The 23965-nt window shown below is 32.9% G+C and overlaps 1 protein-coding gene and 1 long non-coding RNA gene across 12 annotated transcripts in view; both read left to right on the forward strand.

Annotated features, from left to right (window-relative positions):
- Positions 1-23965, forward strand: part of LOC116431209 (uncharacterized) — a 268246-nt gene that overhangs the window by 132728 nt on the left and 111553 nt on the right. For all 11 annotated transcript variants that reach the window (XR_012999363.1, XR_012999364.1, XR_004235868.2 and 8 more), the window contains 3 exons: positions 326-2012; positions 7548-7710; positions 10580-10786. Coding sequence is in view for 8 of the 11 variants with exons in the window: in XM_031986308.2 (XP_031842168.2) it covers positions 326-2012; positions 7548-7710; positions 10580-10786 (2057 nt within the window). In the remaining 3 variants the exon portion in view is untranslated. The remainder of the gene's footprint in view (positions 1-325; positions 2013-7547; positions 7711-10579; positions 10787-23965) is intronic.
- Positions 22810-23965, forward strand: part of LOC116431212 (uncharacterized) — a 46379-nt gene continuing 45223 nt past the window's right edge. Inside the window, exon 1 of the long non-coding RNA XR_004235871.2 lies at positions 22810-23266. This is a non-coding gene — a long non-coding RNA (uncharacterized LOC116431212). The remainder of the gene's footprint in view (positions 23267-23965) is intronic.

Consider the following 23965-nt stretch of genomic DNA (forward strand, 5'->3'; position numbering starts at 1 on the left):
TCAGGATTTTGTATGCGCGTTTATATATATTTTAAGAGCACACAGTAAAAAGTAAAAGCGGAAAGCAACTTGAACTAATTAAATAAAGCATAAAATAAATGTTAACGTATATGTTCACGTAAGTTCTGCTAAATAATTTACGCTTGTGTCGTTTTCAATGTTGTACACGCATTGGAAGTTATTATAGTACGCATTCGTCTACTATGATCCTAACGTCGATACGTAAATATCAGTGTGTATCGCATTTGTTTAATCACTCTACGTATTAAAAGAAAACGAGGAATTTCAATCGCAAGGTTTCTGAAGTGTGCTTTCTTCGTTTTAGAACTGCAACAAGGGCTCATCGAGGCGGGGCGTGGCAACATCTTTCGGCTTTCGACGGAGACAGGCCAGCGGGATTCCCATGGCGATAGCGAGTTATTCGTCGGAGGCTGGTTTAGTTCATCCGCGCTCAAAATCGGCTGGTCCTGAACAAAATCGTAGACGCGATGAGGACAACGCGGCTGTTCGCAATTTGTCTTCGGGCAGATCAACGCCTAGGCTCGCTCCGCCAAAGAAAGACGCAACCGGGATCGCAGTGAGGACGAACCGATTCGGATATAAGCAGCCGCAAGTGAAATTCACGAACAAAGTCGGGGATGTTTGCAACAGCCACACGGTCAGTCACTACAACCAAGAAACTCTGCAACAACAGCAACACCACCAGCAGGAGAGTATCCCTAAACAAACGCAAAGAGTAGCTCCAGTAGTCTGCAGCTCTTTGCCGGCATCGAAGATCAGGTCGCCGGCACGCACCGTGACCATCTGCAACAACGTTACTACCACCTCCCATGTGGACGGGAATCGAAGACCATCAGGTATTCCCGAACCGATCGGCAAATACACTTTGCATACCAGTCACCTGCCGTTGCCTCAGTACGCGGTCAGGATGACCAGCGTCAACAACCAAAAGACCGCCAAAACTGCGGCCAATCAGAACAGAAAGGTTTCCGCCGCGTCGAAAAGCTCAACGAGTTCGAAGGAAGGATCCAGTACCGAAGATTCCGGTGTTGGTAGTCAGCAAGGTTGCACAATGGTAGACGATTCCTCCCGAGGCTACGATTACACGGCCGACTCTCCGAGCAGGAGACGAGGAATAGGCAGACCTAGGAATCTGAGAATGGTGGTGAACGGGAAGAGTTTCGACGTGAGAGACGTCAGAGACGAGGACAGCACGGTGACCGAAATATCCGTGATACCACTACCGAAGACATTCACGGCAGCCAACACTGGACTTGTCCGGGAAAGAACCACGCAGTACCAACGGATCGTGAACAAAGATAACAGACACACCGAATCAATCACCTCCATGTCCACCACCTCGTCCGAAGGATACGATGAAGGTTTGGGCGAGGAGAAGGTATACAAAGACAGGTCTCGCACGGAAAAAATCCCCTCGATCAAGTCAGACTTCAGTCCACCTAGTTCGGACGACCCTGAATACGGACATGGAGAAGCTATGGCCGATGAGTACTCGTTGAGTTCCAGCGACGAGTGCCAACGTTCTCCTTCCGTCATAACTCATCACATGCAACCTACCACGAACACAGGCAAAAACGGAACACTACCGAGAACTTCTCTACGATCGGTGTTGCTCACCATTGAGGATCCGGCGTTCGCCGCTGCTGCAGCTACCTCTACCTCGCTAATAGACGACGAGACTTCTCCAGTTGACAGTCTTTTCGACAGCCTCATAGCCAGTATTACTCTATCGGACGTCACAGTCCAGAAGGAGGAGAAACTTATGGAACAGTCTGGAAACACCTTGGACGACGATAGTCCCGGAACGCCTACCAATGCCTCGAATTCGTTGAGTTTGTCGGAAGGTAGAGAATTCTTCGATGACGAAATCGCCGATCAACCTGGGCTTATTTTCAATGAGAATTCGAGGGTCGCTGCCGACGCGCAATCGATCGTTGCTAGCCAGCTCGCCACCGAAAACAGTCATACATTAGTCGAATCCAGTCCTAAAGGTAAAGGTGGTCGAAAGTCTTTTGTTAGAGAACTTTTTGTTTTACCGACACGGGTATACTTACAAAGGTAACAGTATGACTAGCCCAGATCTCAAATTTGCGTGCTTTAAACATTGTTCAAGGTAATTCAGAACTTCTAGAAAAGAGCGCAGAGATGTTGCTTTGTACCGATGTGATATGCTCTGATATCTGTTGAATAAAGACCTCTTTTTATTGCTATGGAAAGTTCACCGTCACACTATATTGTTACCTTCAAGTATACTTGCGTGCACGGTGTGATCCACGCAACTGTTTTAAGTTTGCCGTTTTCCCGGTGCAATTATAACAATGCGTGTCCACTTAGGAATGAAATTCTTTTAAATGGAAATGTTGTTATTATTATATTTTTTGTTTTGCATAGATTGAATCCTCGCCCAATTCTGCCTAAAACAAAGTATTTGGGTAAAGTGGTCAGAAAATAACTGTACCACATGATATTTTAAATACACGTCTTTATTAGCGGAAATGCTCGAACGTTACTTTATTGCATTTCACACACACCACGCAACGCTTTTTAATCGCTTTCATAACTGACAATGAGCTTAGATGATCTCTGGTTATTGTATTGCACAGTGTAGTCTTGTCTGTTCTTTTAGGTCTTCTAAACAATTCATAGGAGGTGAATGTACTTTATTTTCTAAATAACCCCGTAGAAGAAACGTCAACGGGGCTGAAATCGTGCAAGTATGCTGTTCAAGGTGCTGGAGTATATGTGCCGATGTACTTATCGTCATATTTATTTTTTAGAAATTGTATGGTCACTCGTGAATTGTATGCTGGTATATCAGCTTGCTGAACGAATACAAAATTTGATTGAATTTCCACGGGAATATCGTGCAGAAGAATTAGTAAAACGAGCTTTTAAAATTGTCGATATTTCACTTTATTTGAAATATTACCATAACAAAGTGTAGACCAATAATATTGGTATTATTATAATATTCATATTATAATACCATAATAAGCATTGATACTGAATCTCATTTAGTGATTTGCTTCTCTTTCAAGGAATAGTTTTTCTATGATTTGTATTCAATGATAATTAGAAAGGGTGACATAAAAAGAAGGTTAAACAATTAAAGGTAGATAGTACTTTTTAATTGGGTAGGAAAAGTTCTGATAAACATATTAGTCGGCTTAGTCTCAGTTTAGTCACTAGAAAAACTACCGAGCAGCATAAGAATTATGATACACGTGTATGAAGTGAAAAGAGAATTTTTACTATCGTGCTAATACCTAAAGCGAATAAATCTACCCGCTTTAACACAAACAAAAAGTTTCATTAAAATTTCACAGCGTCTTTCTTAAGATTTTTTTTCTTTTTCCCAATTAACAAGTACTGACTATCCTCAAGTTCTGTAACCTTTTCTTTTTTCATCATTCCATATATTTACATACTTACGTGTACATTTGCATAGAAGTTGTATTTTACTTTTTACACTGTATGTATTTCTTTGAGATACTTATAAAAGTACCAAAACTACGTTTATATAAGATTTAAATTTTTTATTATACATTAATAGTAAGTTTGTTACTTATTTAAATAATTTTATAGTGTTGTGTTTATTTTGTATAGAACAACGGTGTTTGGGACAAATTGGTCGCAATATCTACTTTGTAAATAACTTTCATAAGTACATGTCGAACAGTTCAAGTAGATAAGAATGTCTTGCAAGTATCAAGACAAACATAGGAAGAATTGGTTCACAAATTAAAAAAACATACCGAGAAATTTTGAAGGAACCGAGAATATTTATAATGGCTTATTGTCAAGCTGCTTAATGTATTCATCATCATGGAATTGTCGTTGATGTTTTCTAGAAAATGAGATTACGAAAAGCATTCCCGAAAAAATATATATCACTGGTCCGAAGAAAATAGATTTAAGTCCGTTATTGATATTTATGCTGATTTTAGTAGTTAAATTTTACTATTTAATACATGAAAAACAGTAAATGCCTTTATGCGCGATGAGATTTGCCCGCGGATAAGCGGTGGATTTGATTATTTTTCACTTTTTGTACAATATGAACATATCAACATACCGTATAAACAGTGAAAAAGGCTCAAACTCATGGCTTGTCCGTGGACAAGTCTTGTTGTGTATAAACATCTCAAGAACAATGGCCTACATTATTTCAAGTACGTGTTGGTAAATGTTCTCATAGGGTTTAAGTTATAAAGAATTATGGATTAGTTTGTATGTACATTGAAATGTTATGAAAAAGATAGTACTATCATTTGCAGAATTATCTATAACAAACAATTGAATCCATCCCCAAGCAGATAATGATCCCAAGTAAGTTGCAGGCATTGCGAGAACATTATTATCCGAATAAACCATTAGCCGTTTAACAAAACTGATACAATCTCTTAATTTTAGCAGCGAAAAATAAAACATATTGAAAGAATTGTGCAGTTTAGTAGGGGAAGCGAGGAGACCGGTATCTATAGATTGATGCGCAAGATTGTGATATTATAATTGTAATTTAAAATTAGATATAAAGGTATATACATTTTTCATATGTACTTAAGGTATTATCTGTCCCAAAAACTATTGTTCGAAACAAAGTATCCACAAATTCGTTAATTTCTTGTAATAAATAAATAAAATCTTTATTGTTACTTCAAAGAATGGCTTTGATTTTATGATATAGTTTCGGCACTTATCTAAGCTTCTCATACGAATATATACAAGTGGGAAATAAAAATACAACTTTGATGTGTGTCTATGTCCGCCTATGTATGTTCATTGTGGCGATTCAGCATACCATTATCGACAAACGTACATTCTCCCGCCTACAATACCTTCCCCAGAACCATCTTCGTTCCTTTCTACATCACTTAGTTACACTCGACAAAATCGTACGGTGCTGCTCGATTAAATTTTAAAGACCCAGCTTCACTTTTCTGCCACTATTCTGTTTCGAGCGCAGTGTAATTGGATTTCTGTAGATAAGAAAAGAGAATTAACACAACGGAGGGAAAAGAAACTGGCACACTTCTGAAATGTGTCACGGGTGTAAGAAAATAATCATGCAGTAAAGAAAATTTCAGTTTCAGTAAATTTAATCATAATTCTTTACATGCCGATCGATTGTTGAAAGATTCTTTCGACCAAAGCGAGTCGAAACACGATTTATTTAACTGCTCGGCAGTTTTAGCGTTAATTTTGGTATTTACCTTTGCAAATTAATCGCCTTATTAAACGACAAAATCAGTGTTTGGATTCATTTCGAAAAAATCCCAATAATCCATTGATACTATGTTTGAAAAATTCAGATTAAAATTACTGAAATTGAAATTTTCTTTATTGCTTGATTACTTTTTATGCTGACTGCGCCAGTTCTTTCGTGAATGAATATTCTCTCGGTATGTCGAACCATGTTCAAATCAATAGTTGGTTGCAAAATGTTACCCTACTTTCGAGAATTTTAATGCTGGGTCTAAAATTTTTTAAATTTCAGAGAGCACTACCGTATGTGTGTAATGTGTTGATATTAGGTCGTTCTAAAAGTTCCCTTCGTTTTATTCGTACATAATGCATGCCCAGCACTCTATGCTTTACATCATGTTATTGAGTTATGCACAATCTTCTTTTATTTTTCGGAAAGTCTCATAATATCATCTTTTCTTTTGAAGTTCCTGCTAAACTAACCATTGTGGGCTTAACACGATAAAAATGTATGAGTCAACACAAACTACTGGACGGGTCAAACTGGCCCACTTCAGAATTTTTATTTTGCAAGTATTTAAGTTATGCAGGCATTTTTACAAAAGATTTTCAATTAAATTCGTGTGTTTGCACATATACAAAACTAGGGAATCCTTCGAATCTCAAGAAACGTATTGTTCTAATTTTTAGAAAAAATTGAAAATAAGTCACTCCAATTGCTCGGTAGTTTTAGTGTTAATAGGAAGGAGATATAAGAAAATGCAAGTTTAATTGGTTACATTGAAAAGGGACACACTTCTCCTCACATGCATTTTCGTTACTAATGTTCTATTGGCCTATACAACTATACGGTAATTAGTTAATAACATAAACAAAACACCCAACAAAAGATCCCTCTTGCTACAGTATCGTCTCAGATCTACATGTTGCTAACTATCAACGCGCAATACATTTCATTAAGAGTTCTACTATTTTTCCATCTGTAAATATGTAGCAAAAAGAACATGATTTTTAAATGGACTATTAAGCGATATTCTGATTCTATTTTTATACTTTTTTATTATCAAATCGTACAAAATGATAAAATTATATAACATTTACATTGGTCAATATTAACGTCTTAGCTTGTACCCAGAGACAAAAATTACTGAAATATAAAAAGTAACAGATTACTGTAGAAAAATAAATGAAAATAGATTATCTTAAGAGTAACGTACAATTTTTTATATTTTGATATGTTGGGTTTTTATAAATATTTAAAGTTGATTCTTTTAGCGCAAAAAAATAAAAATTTCTTGTTTAACAAACTTCCATTTCTTTATTTTCCAAAATTACAAAAAAATTGATTTTTATTCAAAATGAAAAAGATCGTAAATTATTCTTGACCATAAAAAAATCATAAATTGTTTAAACTGTATAATTTTACTATTTTGTAGTTTATGGTAACAAAAATATGAAAATAGGTTCCAAACGTTATCTAATATTTCTTATAAGAACGTTAGTGTTTTACCAAATATGTAGTCGAAGGTGAAAAAAAGAGTTAAATACAGTGAATTTTCGTAGCTTTTTAAAGTTGCATGTTTCTTCAAGTCTCCAACGCATAATGCATTTATTGGCAACAATAAACCGCTATGATGCAATTTTTGTGACTTTTGGTCCCGTTTTACGAAAATTCAATCCCCGTTACGCTCCTCTGATATTTCTGACGACAATGCACATGAATTCCATTTGAAATAATCCTATTCATTCTAAAGTATTCACTATGTCATTTTTATTCTTTTTTTTGGTTTATAAAAAACTCTATTTTATGTGTCTATTATAGCTATTATTACATTCGAGCGCTTCGCGTTCTCGACATCGAAGTTATAATTCTATCATCGAAAAATAATGAAGTTAGAACATGAGACATATTTACGTCGTTACTATAGATATAGTAAATCGGTTAAAATGCAATGAACGAGCGTTTTGAGCATCCCTACGAATAAAGACGTTTATGTAAAATATTGAGAACAAATCATTTTTCGATCATTTGACCCTGCTACTTATTTGTGTAAAATGACAAAAATATTAGATCTGTTTAAGACGAAAATACATATTTCGAATTAAATGAATAATGCATACGCATCTTTAAGATTGGAAAAAGATGTATTCTACAAATGTAATATACTCTTTGAACCATTTATTTCTTTTCTTTAATATGTTTTTCTAATTATACCGAAAGAACTGTTACGACTTATAACTGTTCCATGAACTACTCTATATATACCTGTGTATAACTGTATATTTTCTGGTTTTATTAATCAATTATTTCGACCTTCCAGCTGGTGGATACAGCAAGAACGCCACGAATAGCCCGCATCATGGCAAACGAATTAGTCGAGCCGGCAGTGTCGATACTCTGTCTCCTTGTGAATCTATTGCATCCGATGATTTGATATTGGATTACGAACAGAGCGACGCGAGTTCCTTCGATGAGCAGCATCGGTTGGTATTTTATTATTTCTAATCCTCCAATAACATAAGAAAATGATTGGCAAAGGAATTACGAAAATCTGTGTCAGAATCATATTTACTTTTAATTATGCATGTAATACAAAACAAAATAAAACAATGGAATGTAACATTTGTTAGGTACGTGTAGAATCCTAGATTTTTGTTATTGATCGTATAAATAGAGCATAAAACGAGAAGGACTTAGTGAAATCTATTTATTTAATGTTTCATAGATTTTATATTTCATGTAGTTATATTTCAAAGAAAAGATCTTCCGCTAACAACATTAACGCGAGTGTAAAGAACGTTCAGACATAACTTGATTGATTGATTGTATGTACTGAAGTAAAAGAAAAAGTTTAACCTTTAGGTGAGTTTTTTATTACATTTGCTGTTAAAGAAATAATTCTGAATAACCGTATTATTATGACAATATTTTTGGCAATCTTATATACGTTGCGGGATATTTGTAAAAAGATTTCGAAATTTTAATAATTATAATTAAAATACATTATCAATGTCATCATTCTAAACAATTTTTTTCTGTACATATATCTGTCGCTAGGTTTTTGTTTAAAAAATATCCTCAAAAGTAAAAGCATATTCAAAATTACGTACTATATTTGAATAATAGACCGTGCTTGGGTTAGGTCTGGATTAGTTAACTAACTTTAAATTAGCAGCCCTACTAATAAATTTAATAATAAACATAAATATAATAATGAAAACCATATTTCAAGGTAACTGAAATTGTTGGAGTGTGCTTTTGTAAATAATTGTCAAATTTGATGCAAGCATGAGTAGAAAATTGTTAAAATCTTTTCCTAGGAATATCTAAAAAACTGTAAAAGACCGCCGATTAAGTTATTTTTGTTTATTAACTTAGATTTGACCTACACAGGGTCTACTATGTAAGTAAAGTATGTACTATTGAACATATGTATATGTACATATATTTCTGAAACCAAGACCAAGCAACAGTTTTGTGTATAGAGAACATGTATTTACAAAGATGACGTTGACAACATATTTCGAGGTCATTGAAATTGATGGGATGTACTTCTTTGAAAATAATTATTAAAATGCTGAAACTTGTTTTTGCGAATATCTCGAAAAGTATAAAAGATTGCTAAAAATATTATTATGAATAGTTACTCAGTATCCTATACTTGTCAACATATATAAAGGTCAAGATCGTCAAATAAATAATTACTAATGTTTACCCTTTCTGATCTTATTTTCCGAATACAACGAAGTTCGTATTGTATTAATTATTCACCTACTTTCACAGAAATTGCTCAAAATGATCGTGTCTTATCATTAACCTTCTGATACGTTAGAAATTGTTGGACTAAACGGAGACACTGTACGAATTCGTTGGCAATCCTCGGCAATACTTCGCCGAAGCATGCCAGTGTTTCCTACAGTGCAGCTCCTACGTTTATATCAGTAACCGTAGGTTCAAAAGTGCACAGGGGCAAAGGGAGACGCCCACTCGCTGCGCCCGGTCTGATACTTATTGTTACAGTGATGCTCGTTTTAATGCCATAGAAATCTACTCGGCTTAATTTCACTGCACCCTCCCTACCCTTATCTCACTACTCACTGTCTCGAACCAGTGTAACGTGATCGCAGTATACAAAGACAGAAAATGAATACAGTGAGGGGAAGAGAGACAAACACAGATCAGAGAGATTCCGCACGCGTCAAGTATAAACATGTAATGAAAAAAATTTCAATTACGAGAGATTATTCTCATTAAAATGAGTCCAAACACGACGTAAATCGATCTAATTTTATCCATTTGGGGGAAATGAACCTTTAATTTCGTTAATTACATTAAATCGGTAAAACTAGTCCGATTTACGTCGTGTTTAATCTCATCGCATGTTTATATTTGACGCGTGCGGCATCGCTTTGATGTCTCGTGTCTCAATCTCCGATGCTTGACGGATTATGCCTATCGCGTTTCCGCTCACTATACCGATTCTCTGCCTTTGTCAGGCTGCGCTCAGTTCCTGGAAGCAAATAGCTTCCTTCTATATTTTCTGCTCGGTTAAATTCTCCATGGTTATGGGGGATCGGTTTCGGTGCGTCCTTGCTATTGGTCGAGCCGCGAGTCGAAGTGTAGTGTGCAGCCAATTCCCCTTACATCTGTACAGTTTTAAATTTAAGGTGACTTTCATAAACGTGGAAACTATAGTGTAGCTCTCTGTTATATGTTAAAGACTTTAGACATTCCAATAAATTAATCTTACAATAATTCAAGAGTCTAATGAACTGATTCGGAAATATTACAAGAGAATAATTTTCATAGTAATTAGTACTTGCAGAGCTCAGTTTGTTAAAAGAAATAGCGTGAAACTATTTCGGTAACTCGGAAATCAGATCAGGTGGACCAGTGTATATACTTATATGTATCAACTCTTTTTCTTAATTTAGTGTATCTACTGAATTCAACAATAAAATCATGCTTATATGATATACTTAAATCTGATACACTTAAAAAGGTTTCATAATAATTTAGATGATTAACATATACTATTGATTCCGAAACGGTAAACGTTAGCAATCATTAAATTGGATTATCGTCATTAGAATTCTTTCATCGACACATTTTACGTTATCGTTACTTTCAAATTCGAGGAATAGCATCATTTAATTCAGTGTAACGAGAGCTTGGTAGATATGTGAATATTATTGCATATTTATAGATCTAACTTATCTTAATAGAGTGAATATGATTCTATCAATGATGTTTAATTAATTTTAATGCCATTAATGACCCTGTTAGACTTTGTTTTTGTAAGTGTAATCTGGAATATAGAATAAAAACATGAAATATTATGCTGTATTTTAGGATGGAACCAACCACCGCATTACAGGATATGGATGACGTCACTATTCTGTCCGAATTGGAAGCACAAGGTGAACATGTGATGAGGCGATGGAGCTCTCTGTTGGGTGCATGTCAAACGCTGCAGCAAACTAATAATACGAACACGATTAATAACAATGTGAACGGTGAATCGGCCAATAACAATAATCAAACAGCCAACGAAATGGGGTGTGTATTTCAATTTTTCACGTTTCTCTAATCGCTTCCTATGGTTAATATTTCAAATAATGCATGTGCTTCCATAGACAGGATATAAAGTATTATCTTCTAGATCTCGGGAGTCCTTTAAAAATTATTCTTGAACATTCATGAGTGTCCTAACCTTTGTTGTCAATACGTTTTAATGTTTCATAGCTTCGAAAATGCTTTTTTGTGTTTCGTTTTTTATACAGAGTGTTTCTTAACGAGAGTCAGACGATTCTTCGTGGAAAAATAAATGGAAAATATAAAGAGAAAAACATAATATGTCCTTACAAAAACGAAAACAAAAACAAAATGTCAAAATTTAATGTCAGTATATTATTCGAACAAATATTGATAGATAGACAGAGAATGATTATTCTTATTATTATTGACTCCAACACGCATGAATGAATAGTTAATTATAATGAAACAATAACAGAACGGAAATACGTAAAAAATAGCGTTCGGTATTATAACGCTGATATGAAACGTAAGCCAATGGTCTCAAGTATTTAAAAAAATCTTACTTATTTATCAGTCCAAGATGTCTTTATTTTTAATTCATCCTACTATGGCATGAGGATAGTAATATGATACATACTGCAATTATAATGCGATATAAAAAGCTTCATATTTTTCATTAAATCTTTATGAAACTTTTAGTGCTGAATTCGTGAGTTTTATCTGGTAAAAACAATTTGAACAGAATATTAATTAGAACTATTGGAATACTATTGTTTTTGGTATTTGACCATTTTTTGATCTCGCTTTTATCGATAAACTCTCATGTCTAATTCATTGATCAAGGTCTCAAAAAGGAGTAATGAAAGATAAGAATTTAAGAGATCAATATTTTCGATAGGTATGAATTTTAAAAAACTCAATTCGTTATTTTTCATTCATTTTTTGATGTAGTATCGTCTAATGAGTATTATATCCTGTACAGTGAACACTTTATGTTGCTTTGCTACGATTTTATACATTAATGTTCAATATTACACGGTGTAAATGAGACAAAATATGAACTGTCCTTGAAAATTTTTTAAAAAACTATTCAACTATGTCAAAAGTTTCATAATTTACAGGAAAATGATTTTTTTTTTAATTAATTATAGACTGAAAAATTATTGCCTTTGCATTTGGAGGCTTCCAATGAAATTGAAAAGTTCTGAACTGTTTTAGGAAAAATTTAGGATTATGATATTGATAATATTGTTTGATAAAAATTGTTGGTGTTACGCATTATAATCTATTTTGCTTTGCACATTGTAAATGTGCAGGTTATACACTAGAAATGTGAATCTGCTTGTGTTTTATAACGTGAAAGAATTTATAGAATTGTTATTTTTGGATAAACTTACGTTCCTAGTCGATAAGCATCGATAAGGTAAGTTGTAAAGTTTAGGTACGCAGAGATATCACAATGAATGATTCGATAAAATTATTACAATAGTTATTTTTAACACGTAACATTTACATGATCTATACTATTTGATACTTTTTTACGGAAATCGACTGCGTGAGAGTTTTATAAGAAGTTTAATAATAATTTAACAATGATATTAATCAGTATGAAAAAATCAATACTAAACATTTAACTTCTCAGTCGATCGACATATATGTACGAAATATTCTACAATTCGTGCAGCAACTAAAGAATTAGTATTATATGCGAAAACAAATAAGAAATGTGAAATATAATTTTTTCTTGTGAAGTACCGGGGCCTAATACCTTAGTAGATCCCCACAGTAACCGATTTTAATAAAACCATTAAACATTGCAAGAAATTCACATTTTGAACAACTTTTTCCTTTAGAAAAAATGTCGCTGATGTTTTTCGCAACAAACTTTTGTTACCACTACGTTGAATTCTGTATACGGGAGCGCGTCCGTGAAACGACACAAGCATAATTATGCGGTTTCGCGTCAGCCTTCGCCTTTTTGGATTTCACATGGGTACGCTTCGTTACAATAGTTTTGACTCGATCGCAGCAGTTTCGCAGCTTTCCTCGTACATGTAGAAATCAGTTGCACTCGGATAATAGATATCAGTATAGATGGAGCTAGTATTTTGGGGCGGGAGGGTGGGGAGACGTATTTAATATATAACTGCCTAGAATCCGTTTAAATGTTACTATAACTTTTGTTGAGAAGAATACACGTAACCTAAGAAAATCGAGAGCTGATTGATGCAAGCCTTAGCAGTGCGGCTATGCTGGAGGTCGTCTCACCGACGTGCTCACATATGTAGAATTCAATGTGGAGTAACCCAAAATTTTTCGCGATTATCTCGGAAACTAACTTTCAACGACGTTTTTATCAAAAGGAAAAATTGTTCAAAATGTGCAATTTTTGCAATATTTGACAGTTTTATTAAATCGGTTACTGCGGGGATCTGTTAAGGTATTACCCGAAAAAAATAGAAATTTTGTCACATGTCACAAAACTATTATTCAAAAACCGTGGATTTTTGACAATCAATTTGTTTCCTACGAATGAGCAATGTTTATAGCACTTTAGAATGTTTAGGTTATCGAAATTCCCATGTTAACGTTCATTTCGAGATATAAAGGGTGGGAACTAACATTAAAATCGTATGAAGTATAAATAAGTTATATAACGGATAGAGATCTACATAACTAATTATATAACTATGTCTACAAGTTATAGAAACTAATTAAACTAATGTATTTAATAACAGAAAAGAAAATGTGAAATGTGAATGATCTAACAGAAAATAGATCATGCGCATATACACATATACGCATATTTAGAATGAAGATATTACATTCCCAAATACCATTCAAAAATTTTATTTCATTCATAATTCATTCATTTTAATTTATTCATAATTCTTTTTAAAATAAAGAATCGACGCCCATGTTCCTTCCCTATCGTTATATCTCACTTTGTCATATTCTGTTTCATTTGCAATCTTCGTTCCGTTCTTCGTTGCAACTTGTTTTATTTGCAACGAACAGAAGTAACAAACATCGCAAATGAAAAAAAATCCCACAAAGTAAGATACAACGACAGAAAATGAATACGGGCGTCAATTACTTATTTGTATCTTATTTCGTTATATTCTGTTTCATTTGCGATCTTCGTTTGCGCGAATCAGCCAATAACAAAAACCATCGAACCGAAGCATCAACGTTCATCGTGAGTGGTCGCGTCCTCTTGCCGCAATTTGCCTCTTCAATTCGTAGGACATGTGAACAAACATCGTCTATGAGTAGTACTTTCTCTGTATGAAGAAGTCCATCGCTAATGTTTATTGTGTAGATAGAGTGAAATATGTATACAGGGTGTTCCAGAATAAGTGAGAAATATTTTGAGGTTAGATTCCACACATTAAAACAATAAAAAAGATTCGGATACACGTATACCCTATTTGACCTTGTTTCCGAGATATAGCGAATTACAATTTTGGCAAACTGTATTTACGTTCTTGATATAAACGAAAATAGTTGATCTAATTCGATCGAACAATTTAGAAATAAAGCTCAATATCTCATAGAATTATGCTATGTAACCACTATCGCGTATGATTAGTAAGTTTGGAGGATTATTTAAAACACATACTGTATAGGACTCTTATAACGCCGAAAGATTGAGATAATCGGTTGTTTGGCGTCTGTAAGCTTGTGTGCAGGCACACAGTCACTTTGAACACCTTTTACGAAGGTAAGTAGGTACGGTTTGTCAAGTAATTAGAGCGTATGTTTATCTGAACCTTTTTTATTGTTTTGGTCTGCTGAAGTCACCCCAAAAATATTTTCTACTTATTCTGGGACACCCTGTATATGTATAGTATATAGTCTTATAAATTAGTGTTCAAGTATTCATTAATATAATACTTATAAATTATGTTTAGCACTAGATTTGAAGAACTCACCAATGTGACGGATATAATTTCATAAACACTGGTTGGAAAAGTTTAGATACATCGATTTTGATTGACATAATTGTACGAACACGCGTCCTAAATCTCTCTTTTGGTCGTTATTTACAATACTAATTTATCACGGACTTGGATGACCTTGAAATATGTTGTCAAGGTTATCATTTCGAACAATTTCCCTGTACATGTTTCCACCGCTTGGCCATAGTTTTCCAGATGTTTGCAAAAGTAGGTCCGGAAATAGTAAGTTTTCGAACGTATTTACAAAAACAGCAACCCTCGTGTGACCTTGAACTTGACATACATATTATTAAGGTCACTGTTCTGTACATCCAGGACTTTAAACTTGTTGGCAGTGAGTATTGGTTTAAAAGTTATGAAGCATTAAAGTTTCGCATTGCACTAGAAATGTTCGTCTTCATTTTCATTTATTCAAAGTTTGTTCTTTATAATGTGTGTACTCGAACTTCATTTAAATAATCGAAATTGATATTTGTGGAGCTGGTTTCTCTGGAGGTAGGGACGGAACCAACATCCTCACCCCGGAAAAATTAGACCCGCTAATACCAATCTCTATTATTTAAATGAAGTTCGAGTACACATATTACAAGGAACACAACTTGAATAAATGAAAATGAAGACGAAATTTTTTAGCGCGATACGAAACTATAATGCTACATAACCTTTGAACCAATACTCACTGCTAAAAAGTTTATAGTTCTAGGTGTATAGAACATGATCTTAACAATATATGTCAAGATGAAAGTCATACGACTTACTATTTTTGTAAACAAGTACGAAAACCCCCTATTCCTGGACCTATTGTTGCGAAAATTTGGAAATAGTTCTCCACAACATATTTAAAAGTCATCTACATCGGTGAGGAATCAGTGGTGTAAATGAGTACCCCTATCTTTCTAGGAGTAATATTATAAAGTGTACGGTAGATGCCCGTAAATCTAGTATTAACAGGTTATACCAGTTAATTCCAGAAAATGTTATGACTTTCAGAATTATTCTCGCTTCTATTAGAATAAGAAAATATCCAGAATCTATCATGTTGAAAACGTTCTGCGCGAGAGATTCTTCTTCCTTAACTCTTACATAAGTTTATAATAATCGTTATATTTGATGTCGCAAGTTGATCGCGTCCTTTAGACGTTCTCGTATTATTACGTTTTAAGTAAAAACTCTATTCTCACTTTGGTTTTGTGCAATTCATTTTTAAACAAGTAATCTTGTTGCAATTGAAACAAAGAGATTAGCTATCCTTCTGGATAACTCAGCTTTCCTTCTTGATATTTTTCGGCAGTCTCTCTATCTCTTGTTTTTAGGGAAATATTGTGGAAAACTCCTCCTAAGATTTTTTCTCTGCATCGAGAGCAACCGACCCAGTTTTGATAGGTCAACAAGCATCGAAAATGCAGCTTGCTAGTGTAATCTTTGCTTGGTAATAATTTGAAACAATTTACTTTCTTGTCAGATACGTCTAACTTTCTCACGGAGAATTAATCTGTTTGATCAATGGTCGCAAAGTCGTTTTATCTTCAACAGTATTATAACTATTGACACTTTTAAACAAACTAATTTAAAGTAACATTACATTGAAATTGTTCTACAATCCAGCATAGAAAAGTAGAACACACAAATTAGAATTAACCTGCTTCTATTGTATTTCTAATTTCATTAGATTGCATCAAATGTTGTAAAAAAGATTCTATACATGGGGTATTTGCTCGCAGGTGGAAAACAGGTTTAGGAGTGAGTCCTCGTAACAATATAAAACAATCATCAAGAGTTGAAAAATCGTTTATATAATATTTACATTTCATCGTATTCTCCGATACCAATATTTTATTAATCAAAATCAGAAGCATTAACGTATAACATACATATCTATATAAATAAATACACATTTTTGTCAACAAGGAACAAATCTATTTATTACGACAATATAGAATTTTAGAGTCCACCAACAAATACAATCTTGAAAAACATTTTGAAATATACCTGAGAAACTACTTTCCACTGTAGTTACTAAAAATCTTATCTTACCAAAAACTGTCAAAATACTTTTAAAAGTAATAATAATCCAAAGCGTCGTTAACACGTTACATACCGATTGTGAATTATGATGAGTATATCGCACCTAAGATTAATCGATTCAAACTTAAAACCTTCAGTCATACTTGAAGTTTCAACTATCCCTTAGAAATAAGTGTAATAAAAAAGGGAAAGACATTTTTCTCTTCTATATTATTAGTCATTATTAACAACACTTCTTAATCAAAATTAATAATCAAAATAAATAATCCTCTTAATAATCAGAAACAAATTCTTACAAGAATTAGCATTAATACATGTACAATGTTAAATATTAAAATTTTATTTTAATAATATTTTATACTTATTAAAAATTGAAATCGATTTCCTGAATCTTAAATGTTTAACATTTTATTTCTTTTAAGATTTAGGAAGCTGGTCTAACGGCTACCGGTCGATAAACGTTGGTAGTGTAAAGCTTATTAATCGGCTACCGGTAACTAATGTGTTAACACTAGAACAACCGAGCATTTAGTATGATTAATCCTTTCCGGTTTAAGTCCAGGTATGACCTGGTAAAGGCACTTTTACCGTTGAAGACGAGAGCTGAGTATCAAACAGCTCTTCTGTCGGGTACTCTATCGTAACTGTTAAATAAATAAGTAACTATAAGCCATAAATATATTAAACATATTTATATATAAATAAATATATAAATAAACATAAATTATATATATTTTAATTTGTTACCTATTGAACGCTACGACTAATTGGGTAACCTCTTGGAATGCTTCGATCGGAAAGGGTTAATATGTAATTTTTATAAAAATTGTGACAGATTCTTGTTGATTTTTCACATATTTTTATTTTTGCAACTAGTGTGAAAACGTATGTTCATTGCTAATGCTCCAGCCAAATGCTCTGTTTATGTGGCGAACAGTTTTTTTTATAGTAACTATCCCATATTAATCCTTTGGCTGTCAGCTGGCTGATCTAACGTTTACATTCAGATTATCTTTCCTCTTATAAATATAAAATTTCATATTATTTATTACTAAATATTTTATTACAGTACAATCATATTCCATACTTTCTAAGTTTGATAAGAACAAATACTAAAATTTCCCTTTAGAAAATCGACATTTTCTTCTTTATAAAGCAATTTATGGGAGGTGAATATCAAATACGTCCTAGCAGTCTTCACATACACCGCGTGGATGGACTTGGCAGTAAAAGAGTTAAACTCATGCAATAAACTTTCCACTTTGACAGCCTCAAGGAAACAATACTATAATATTGATTAATATTGATTAATAATAATACAGTATTATTTTATATAAACATAGTCATACAGTAATTTATTTCAGTATAAGCGACAAAATTTAACTGTCCAATGCGGAGAGCTGCTACTTATTAATATAATTTTCGCATTCATTATGAGTTGTTGTGTTTATGTAAACTGTGATTTTTAATAATATAAAAACTAAAAAATTGTTTTTTGTTAATGAATATTATTGTTTATAGAATGTGCACTTACTTAGATTATTACTAGTTTTATACTGTTTCCACATAACACAAAATATGCATTTTACTTTGCATTTTTAGCATGTATCGAAGAAAATTCGATACAGTGGGGCCCCGAGTTACGTCCTCCCAATTTACGTCGTTTCGCAGTTACGTCGTCCCTGCGTAACGCGGTGATCAATTGTTTTTAATCAATATTTCTCATTCTACTTGTTTAATTTTAACTAAATCAGTCTGAAGCTTACTTGAGTAAAGAATTCGTCGTACTATAGATTAATTTTATAACGTTTTTATGGGTAAATAATTTCAGATTGTATAGTTTGTACACAGTTGAAGAACTTATCAGAAATATATTTACCATAAACATCAGTACACAAGTGCAATTAATCGAGAATTAAGATTATTATTTACGAATCTGTAACGACACCATAGCGTCAAATGTCCTCATCCTTAAATTATATTGTTAAGAGAAGGAAATACTAATGGAATGCAAGGTTTTGAGATTAACTGAAAAATAAATTTGCAGAAAACAACTTTGAAGACGTTTCTTAAAGATAAAATACGTATTTTATTTGCGATAATTCATTAACATCGTGGTTTATTCGATTCTTCGTAAACGTTCGTTAAATGTAATCTCTTCTATCTTTTGTATATGTTACAGTAAATTTGACTAATCCGGCAGTTATACATAACCCCCTGGAAATTATGTATAATCACCAATAACATTGAAGAATGATTATGTCTAACCCCCGTTTTATTATATTGCCCGGAACATATACATTTAAAAGGAAATGTATCTCCTAATCTGATAGATACTTGTACAACTATGAATGTTCGCATACATGCATATTCGTTTACCCTCTATACCCTGATTTATGGTCTTTTCGACTCATGTTACCCATTCCGGAACCAATTAGGACGTATAGTAAGTTGGGAGCTCCATTATATATTTACGTTTTATACAGATCATCTTCGTTTCCTAACTGAAGGTCCCGCTGGACAGTCATTTGGGTTAGGTCTGGATTATTATTTATGTAACACTTTCGTCTCGAATGATACACATAGGTACCGCGAACATTTGAAATTGGAAAGCTAGAAAACGCCTACATTAAGGAAAATTGTACCATACTGGGATCTTGGCTTATGGCTGACATCTTAAGCGCTAATCAATTATCAGTGCGTACATGTGTTTTTATTTATTAGTGCGCAGCCGTAAGTTCTTTTTCTCGAAATTCGTATTAAAAAGAAATCCATGTTCAGGGGCTAAAGAGTTAATATTATAACACATTATTAATATTTTATTATTATTAATTATTATCAGTATTATTAATATTATTAATATTATTATCATCGTTATTATTACTATTACTATTAATATTTCATTTATTAAAAACAAAGGTAATTCGTGTAATACGCAAGTACTTATGTATATGGCAAAATAATAAGATGTATATAGACTACAGATTTAAATGAAACAGTTAATGCAGTACGTAATTTTTAGCGACAACTGGGCAGCGAGTTTGCACGCACTGCTTCGTCCGTGTAAACAAAACACTTGCTCCTCACTGTTGGAATTATATTATTTTAGGTTCGGTGTAGAAGAACAATTTGTAATTAATTGCTGCAGTAGTAACTTGCAGCAAGAAGTTGGTCTACACGTGGCCTAAAAGTTATTAATTTAGCAACCCATTTGTTCTCTGATATGCTTGTAAATATTTTTATAATTTTTTTCTATTATATTATATTATAAAACAGGTATACGTATAATAGGGCATACTTTAAATCCCGCGAAACATCAAAATTGTTGAAGGACACGTAGAGCAATAGCACAACGATACAAATAATATTTTTTAAAACAAAAGTTACTTTTTTTATTATTGTAAGTCGCTTGATATTTTCGAAACTACATTTTGTTACAATAGATTTGTATTACAAATGTCTTGTGGAACGTTTTGTCGTTTCATGAGTGTCTCGAAAGGAATACTCCTTAATATCTTCAAGCACAAACGTCTATATATCTCGAATCGAAAATACATGAGTTAAGCCACTTCTATAATCACTGACACAGACATCGTATCTATAACATCTGATTGTTCATTTGAACCGGACACAAATGATTTGAAACATTAATATTATTAAATACTGCTATTATATTGCAGGTATATACCACAATACTATATAGTGGTATGCAAAAATTAGTAGCATTGACAATTAGTTAAGTCACAACTTTTTGATCGAAATTGTAATTGATTTTACAATTGTTTCAACTGTTAATTGTTAATTGCATTTTGGTAATTACTAATAGTTATTAGAAATAAACATAAACGTTTGATAAATTACATATAATTATTTACTTATTTATTTATGTATTTATATACTTATATATATATGACAATTAACTGTTATGATAGGTGTTTAAAATTTCTGGGTATAAGCAGTGTCCATTAGGAACGATTTTCTAACGTTTCACTAGCATTGCAGCTGACATCATCACGGGCTCGGGGACTCACTGATGCTGGTTAGCCAGAATCAGTGCTTCCTATTTAACGTATTAACTGTGGAGTTTAGATTCAAAAATTTCTCGTTTTGCGTGCAAAAAAATAAAAAATCGTAATGTGTACTCGTCTAATGCATGACGAATGCACCTAGAGTGTATTTTAATAAAAAACCAAAGCAAACCAAAGAAGAATTACATGTTTATTGGAAGAAATAAAGAATTCATCGTTGAAAGAATTAGTATCGTTTCAAGCTTTAAGATTGCGTATATACTTGTCAAACGCAGTTGACTGGTTAAACGTATACCTTGCTCGGCGTTACGGATAAATGATCACGAATCAGGTGATCAGAATCAGTGAGTCCTGAAGCCTGAAACAAATTAACTGTTAGTACATTAACTGTAAGTTTTAAAAATCAAAATTGTCATTTAAAATTAAATTTTTGTAGCCTAACTGAAATTAACGATTGAAATCAGTTGCAATAGATATTAATTGATACTGAACATTACTATTAAATATCACGTAAGGTAAACATGTTCATTATTCATGAATACAACATATCTCTATTACCGATTAGTTGTTTCTTTCATACGATTAAAGACTATAGCTACGTAACCCTTTCTCATACATGTATGTAAACTATTTTAGTTTTAAGTTCACTTGCTACGGGTCCTTATATTCAGCGACGCATATAATTAATATAAAAGTTTCAAATTATATTGCTTAATAAAAGGTAAACTGATTTTATTATGAGTAAGGTTGAAGATTAAATATATCTATATCAAAAGTTTACAAAACTGTAAAAATACAACAGAAAGATGCAAATACCACTTGAATAAAACTAGTACAGTGTGTTTTGTTTATCTAGCGTTGCAGTCTGCAATAATAATTTTCCTTAAAGTCTGATTGAACTAAGAGAAAGTAAAAACAACGTACGAATAATTAACATCCGACAAAATTATTTGTATGTTTCAGTAAACAACGCTTATTGCGTTCGTCTGATAGCCAGAGAAAGCCGGTTTGCTTTTTTAGTATAATTATTACAGTAACAACTACTTAACAATACTTAACACTTTAACCATTATATTGGCACTTATCAAATTACTCATAGAATCAAAACAATTTTCTTAACGAAACAGAAACTGAAGAGTCAAGATTCCTCATAGTCGTCCTCAGGTCGCTCTCTTAACCCCTTGACCTACAATATTGAGTCAATCTCGCGATGAAGATTTTATATTGCATTTGGCAAATATAAGTGTTATTTATTTTTTACCAATATAAATTAAATATTACTTTTCTACTACCAATCGTCAACCTTTTGAGTAAACGTGACCATAGAATAATCGTAATTTTTGTTTTACTAATAAATTATTAACGATAAAGTAGTTACGTCGATCACAGTTAAGAAATAAATCATAGGACATGACCTTAAACATTCATTATTTCACCAATTTGAAATATTAACCCTTTGCACTCCATAGACGTTTCTCAGTAGCCACTCGATTTGATACAGCAAGATTATAAAGTATAATATTTAATGTTCAGTTTCGTACGATGCATTAATATGTGAAATATTAAAATAAAACAACCTCTTTCATTAATTTATACACGATTTATCGTTAAGTTAGCTTCAAGAAACATTAATTATATATCATCAGGATGTATTCAAAGGGTTAATAAAATAAATTCTTGTAAATTTGATTTTAACCTTCTTGCATTTTATAAATCCAATAGAATTCTGTTTGTTCGATATGTTCCCGAGAAAATTCATGCCTGAATTCAAGCAACATAGCGGTCAAAGCGTGAAACGTTAATCTATACCACAAATCTAATGATTTTGCCTCGCTGCAGGAGTTATCTGATATCCAAATCCTTCACAATTATTTCGCAAGAATTTTATATAACAGTTCGAAATAATTGCTTGCAGAAGAGTTTCAGTGGTTGATCACAAAATTCCATATTTTTCACTTAACTTCGGCAAAAGGTGTTAGCTATTGCAATAGAATTTCAACATTATTACGGTTTGCGCTTTCGAATGTGGTGCGCGATTCACTTTCTAACCCCTACCTGGTAGCCAGCTTCTCTCCCACTCGGTGAGTCATTGTCAGATCGGTATCACGGCACGGCCGGCAACTCGAGCTTGAAACGCGTTGCGTTTGTTAGTAACGCGTGTGCGCTCCTACCGTTTGCGTTCTTCTTTTGTACTGGATTTCTTTTTGCCGCGATAGCGTCGCGTTTTTAATCGTTCAGTCGATACCTTTGGAATCAGTGTAGTGCAATAAAAATATGTTCAGATAATCGAGTTGCTCTGATGACTTAATCAATAAGTGACTTATCGTTTAGTGCCGAGAAATCAGTGAAAAAGTTAGAAAAACTTGGTTGTGAAGTTTATGTTTAATGAGAGAAACTCGAGGAATTGCTTGAAACGGTTTGACACTGGTATTATGTTTTAATAATCCTTTGCACTCAACTGTCCCTTCTATGGGGACATCGTATAGGTAATAAAATAATACGAGAAGATTAATTTATTATAATAATCATAACAAAATAATAGATTGATGTTTTATTCCAAGTATCAGTTAAACAGAATAATTATATTATGATTTTCAATGATACACTATTTTATTCGAAATGAAATATTACTCTACTATATTCTCAATATAGTGTGCGAAAAATTCTATAAACGCTGATGGTTAATTTCAGTTATTGTCTAAAAACGAACAATTTTGTCAACTTAAATACAACTGTTTTTAATCTTTATACCACCTAATGATTTTTCGGATTTATATATTGTATACTGCCCTTGAAATAATCCAGTTTCGAAGTAAGTAAACTTTCAGGCTCTGTGTAGTAAACAAAATGTACTTACACGTGTGCATATATATATATATATATATATGTAGCCTCCAGGAAAAAAGAAATTCTGGCTAAACAGCAGCGTTCGATTATAATTTAACGTAACAACGTAAAGGTTGGAACAGTTTTTGTTGCCTACTTATTTTATCTGTAGGCGAATGTCTGTTATCGTTTGCTCTTCGAAATTTGCATTTGAGGGAGATTAAACGTACCACATGGCAAGCTTTAAAAATTGTTATTCTTTTAGACCCTTTTTCTAAAACAATGAACACAAAAACAAGAACAAACGCAAAGTAAAAACAAACATTATCGTAGTTATGAATCTGTATTAATAATTTAAT

Source organism: Nomia melanderi, chromosome 9 (genome assembly GCF_051020985.1).
Source record: "Nomia melanderi isolate GNS246 chromosome 9, iyNomMela1, whole genome shotgun sequence".
Lineage (NCBI taxonomy): Eukaryota > Metazoa > Arthropoda > Insecta > Hymenoptera > Halictidae > Nomia > Nomia melanderi.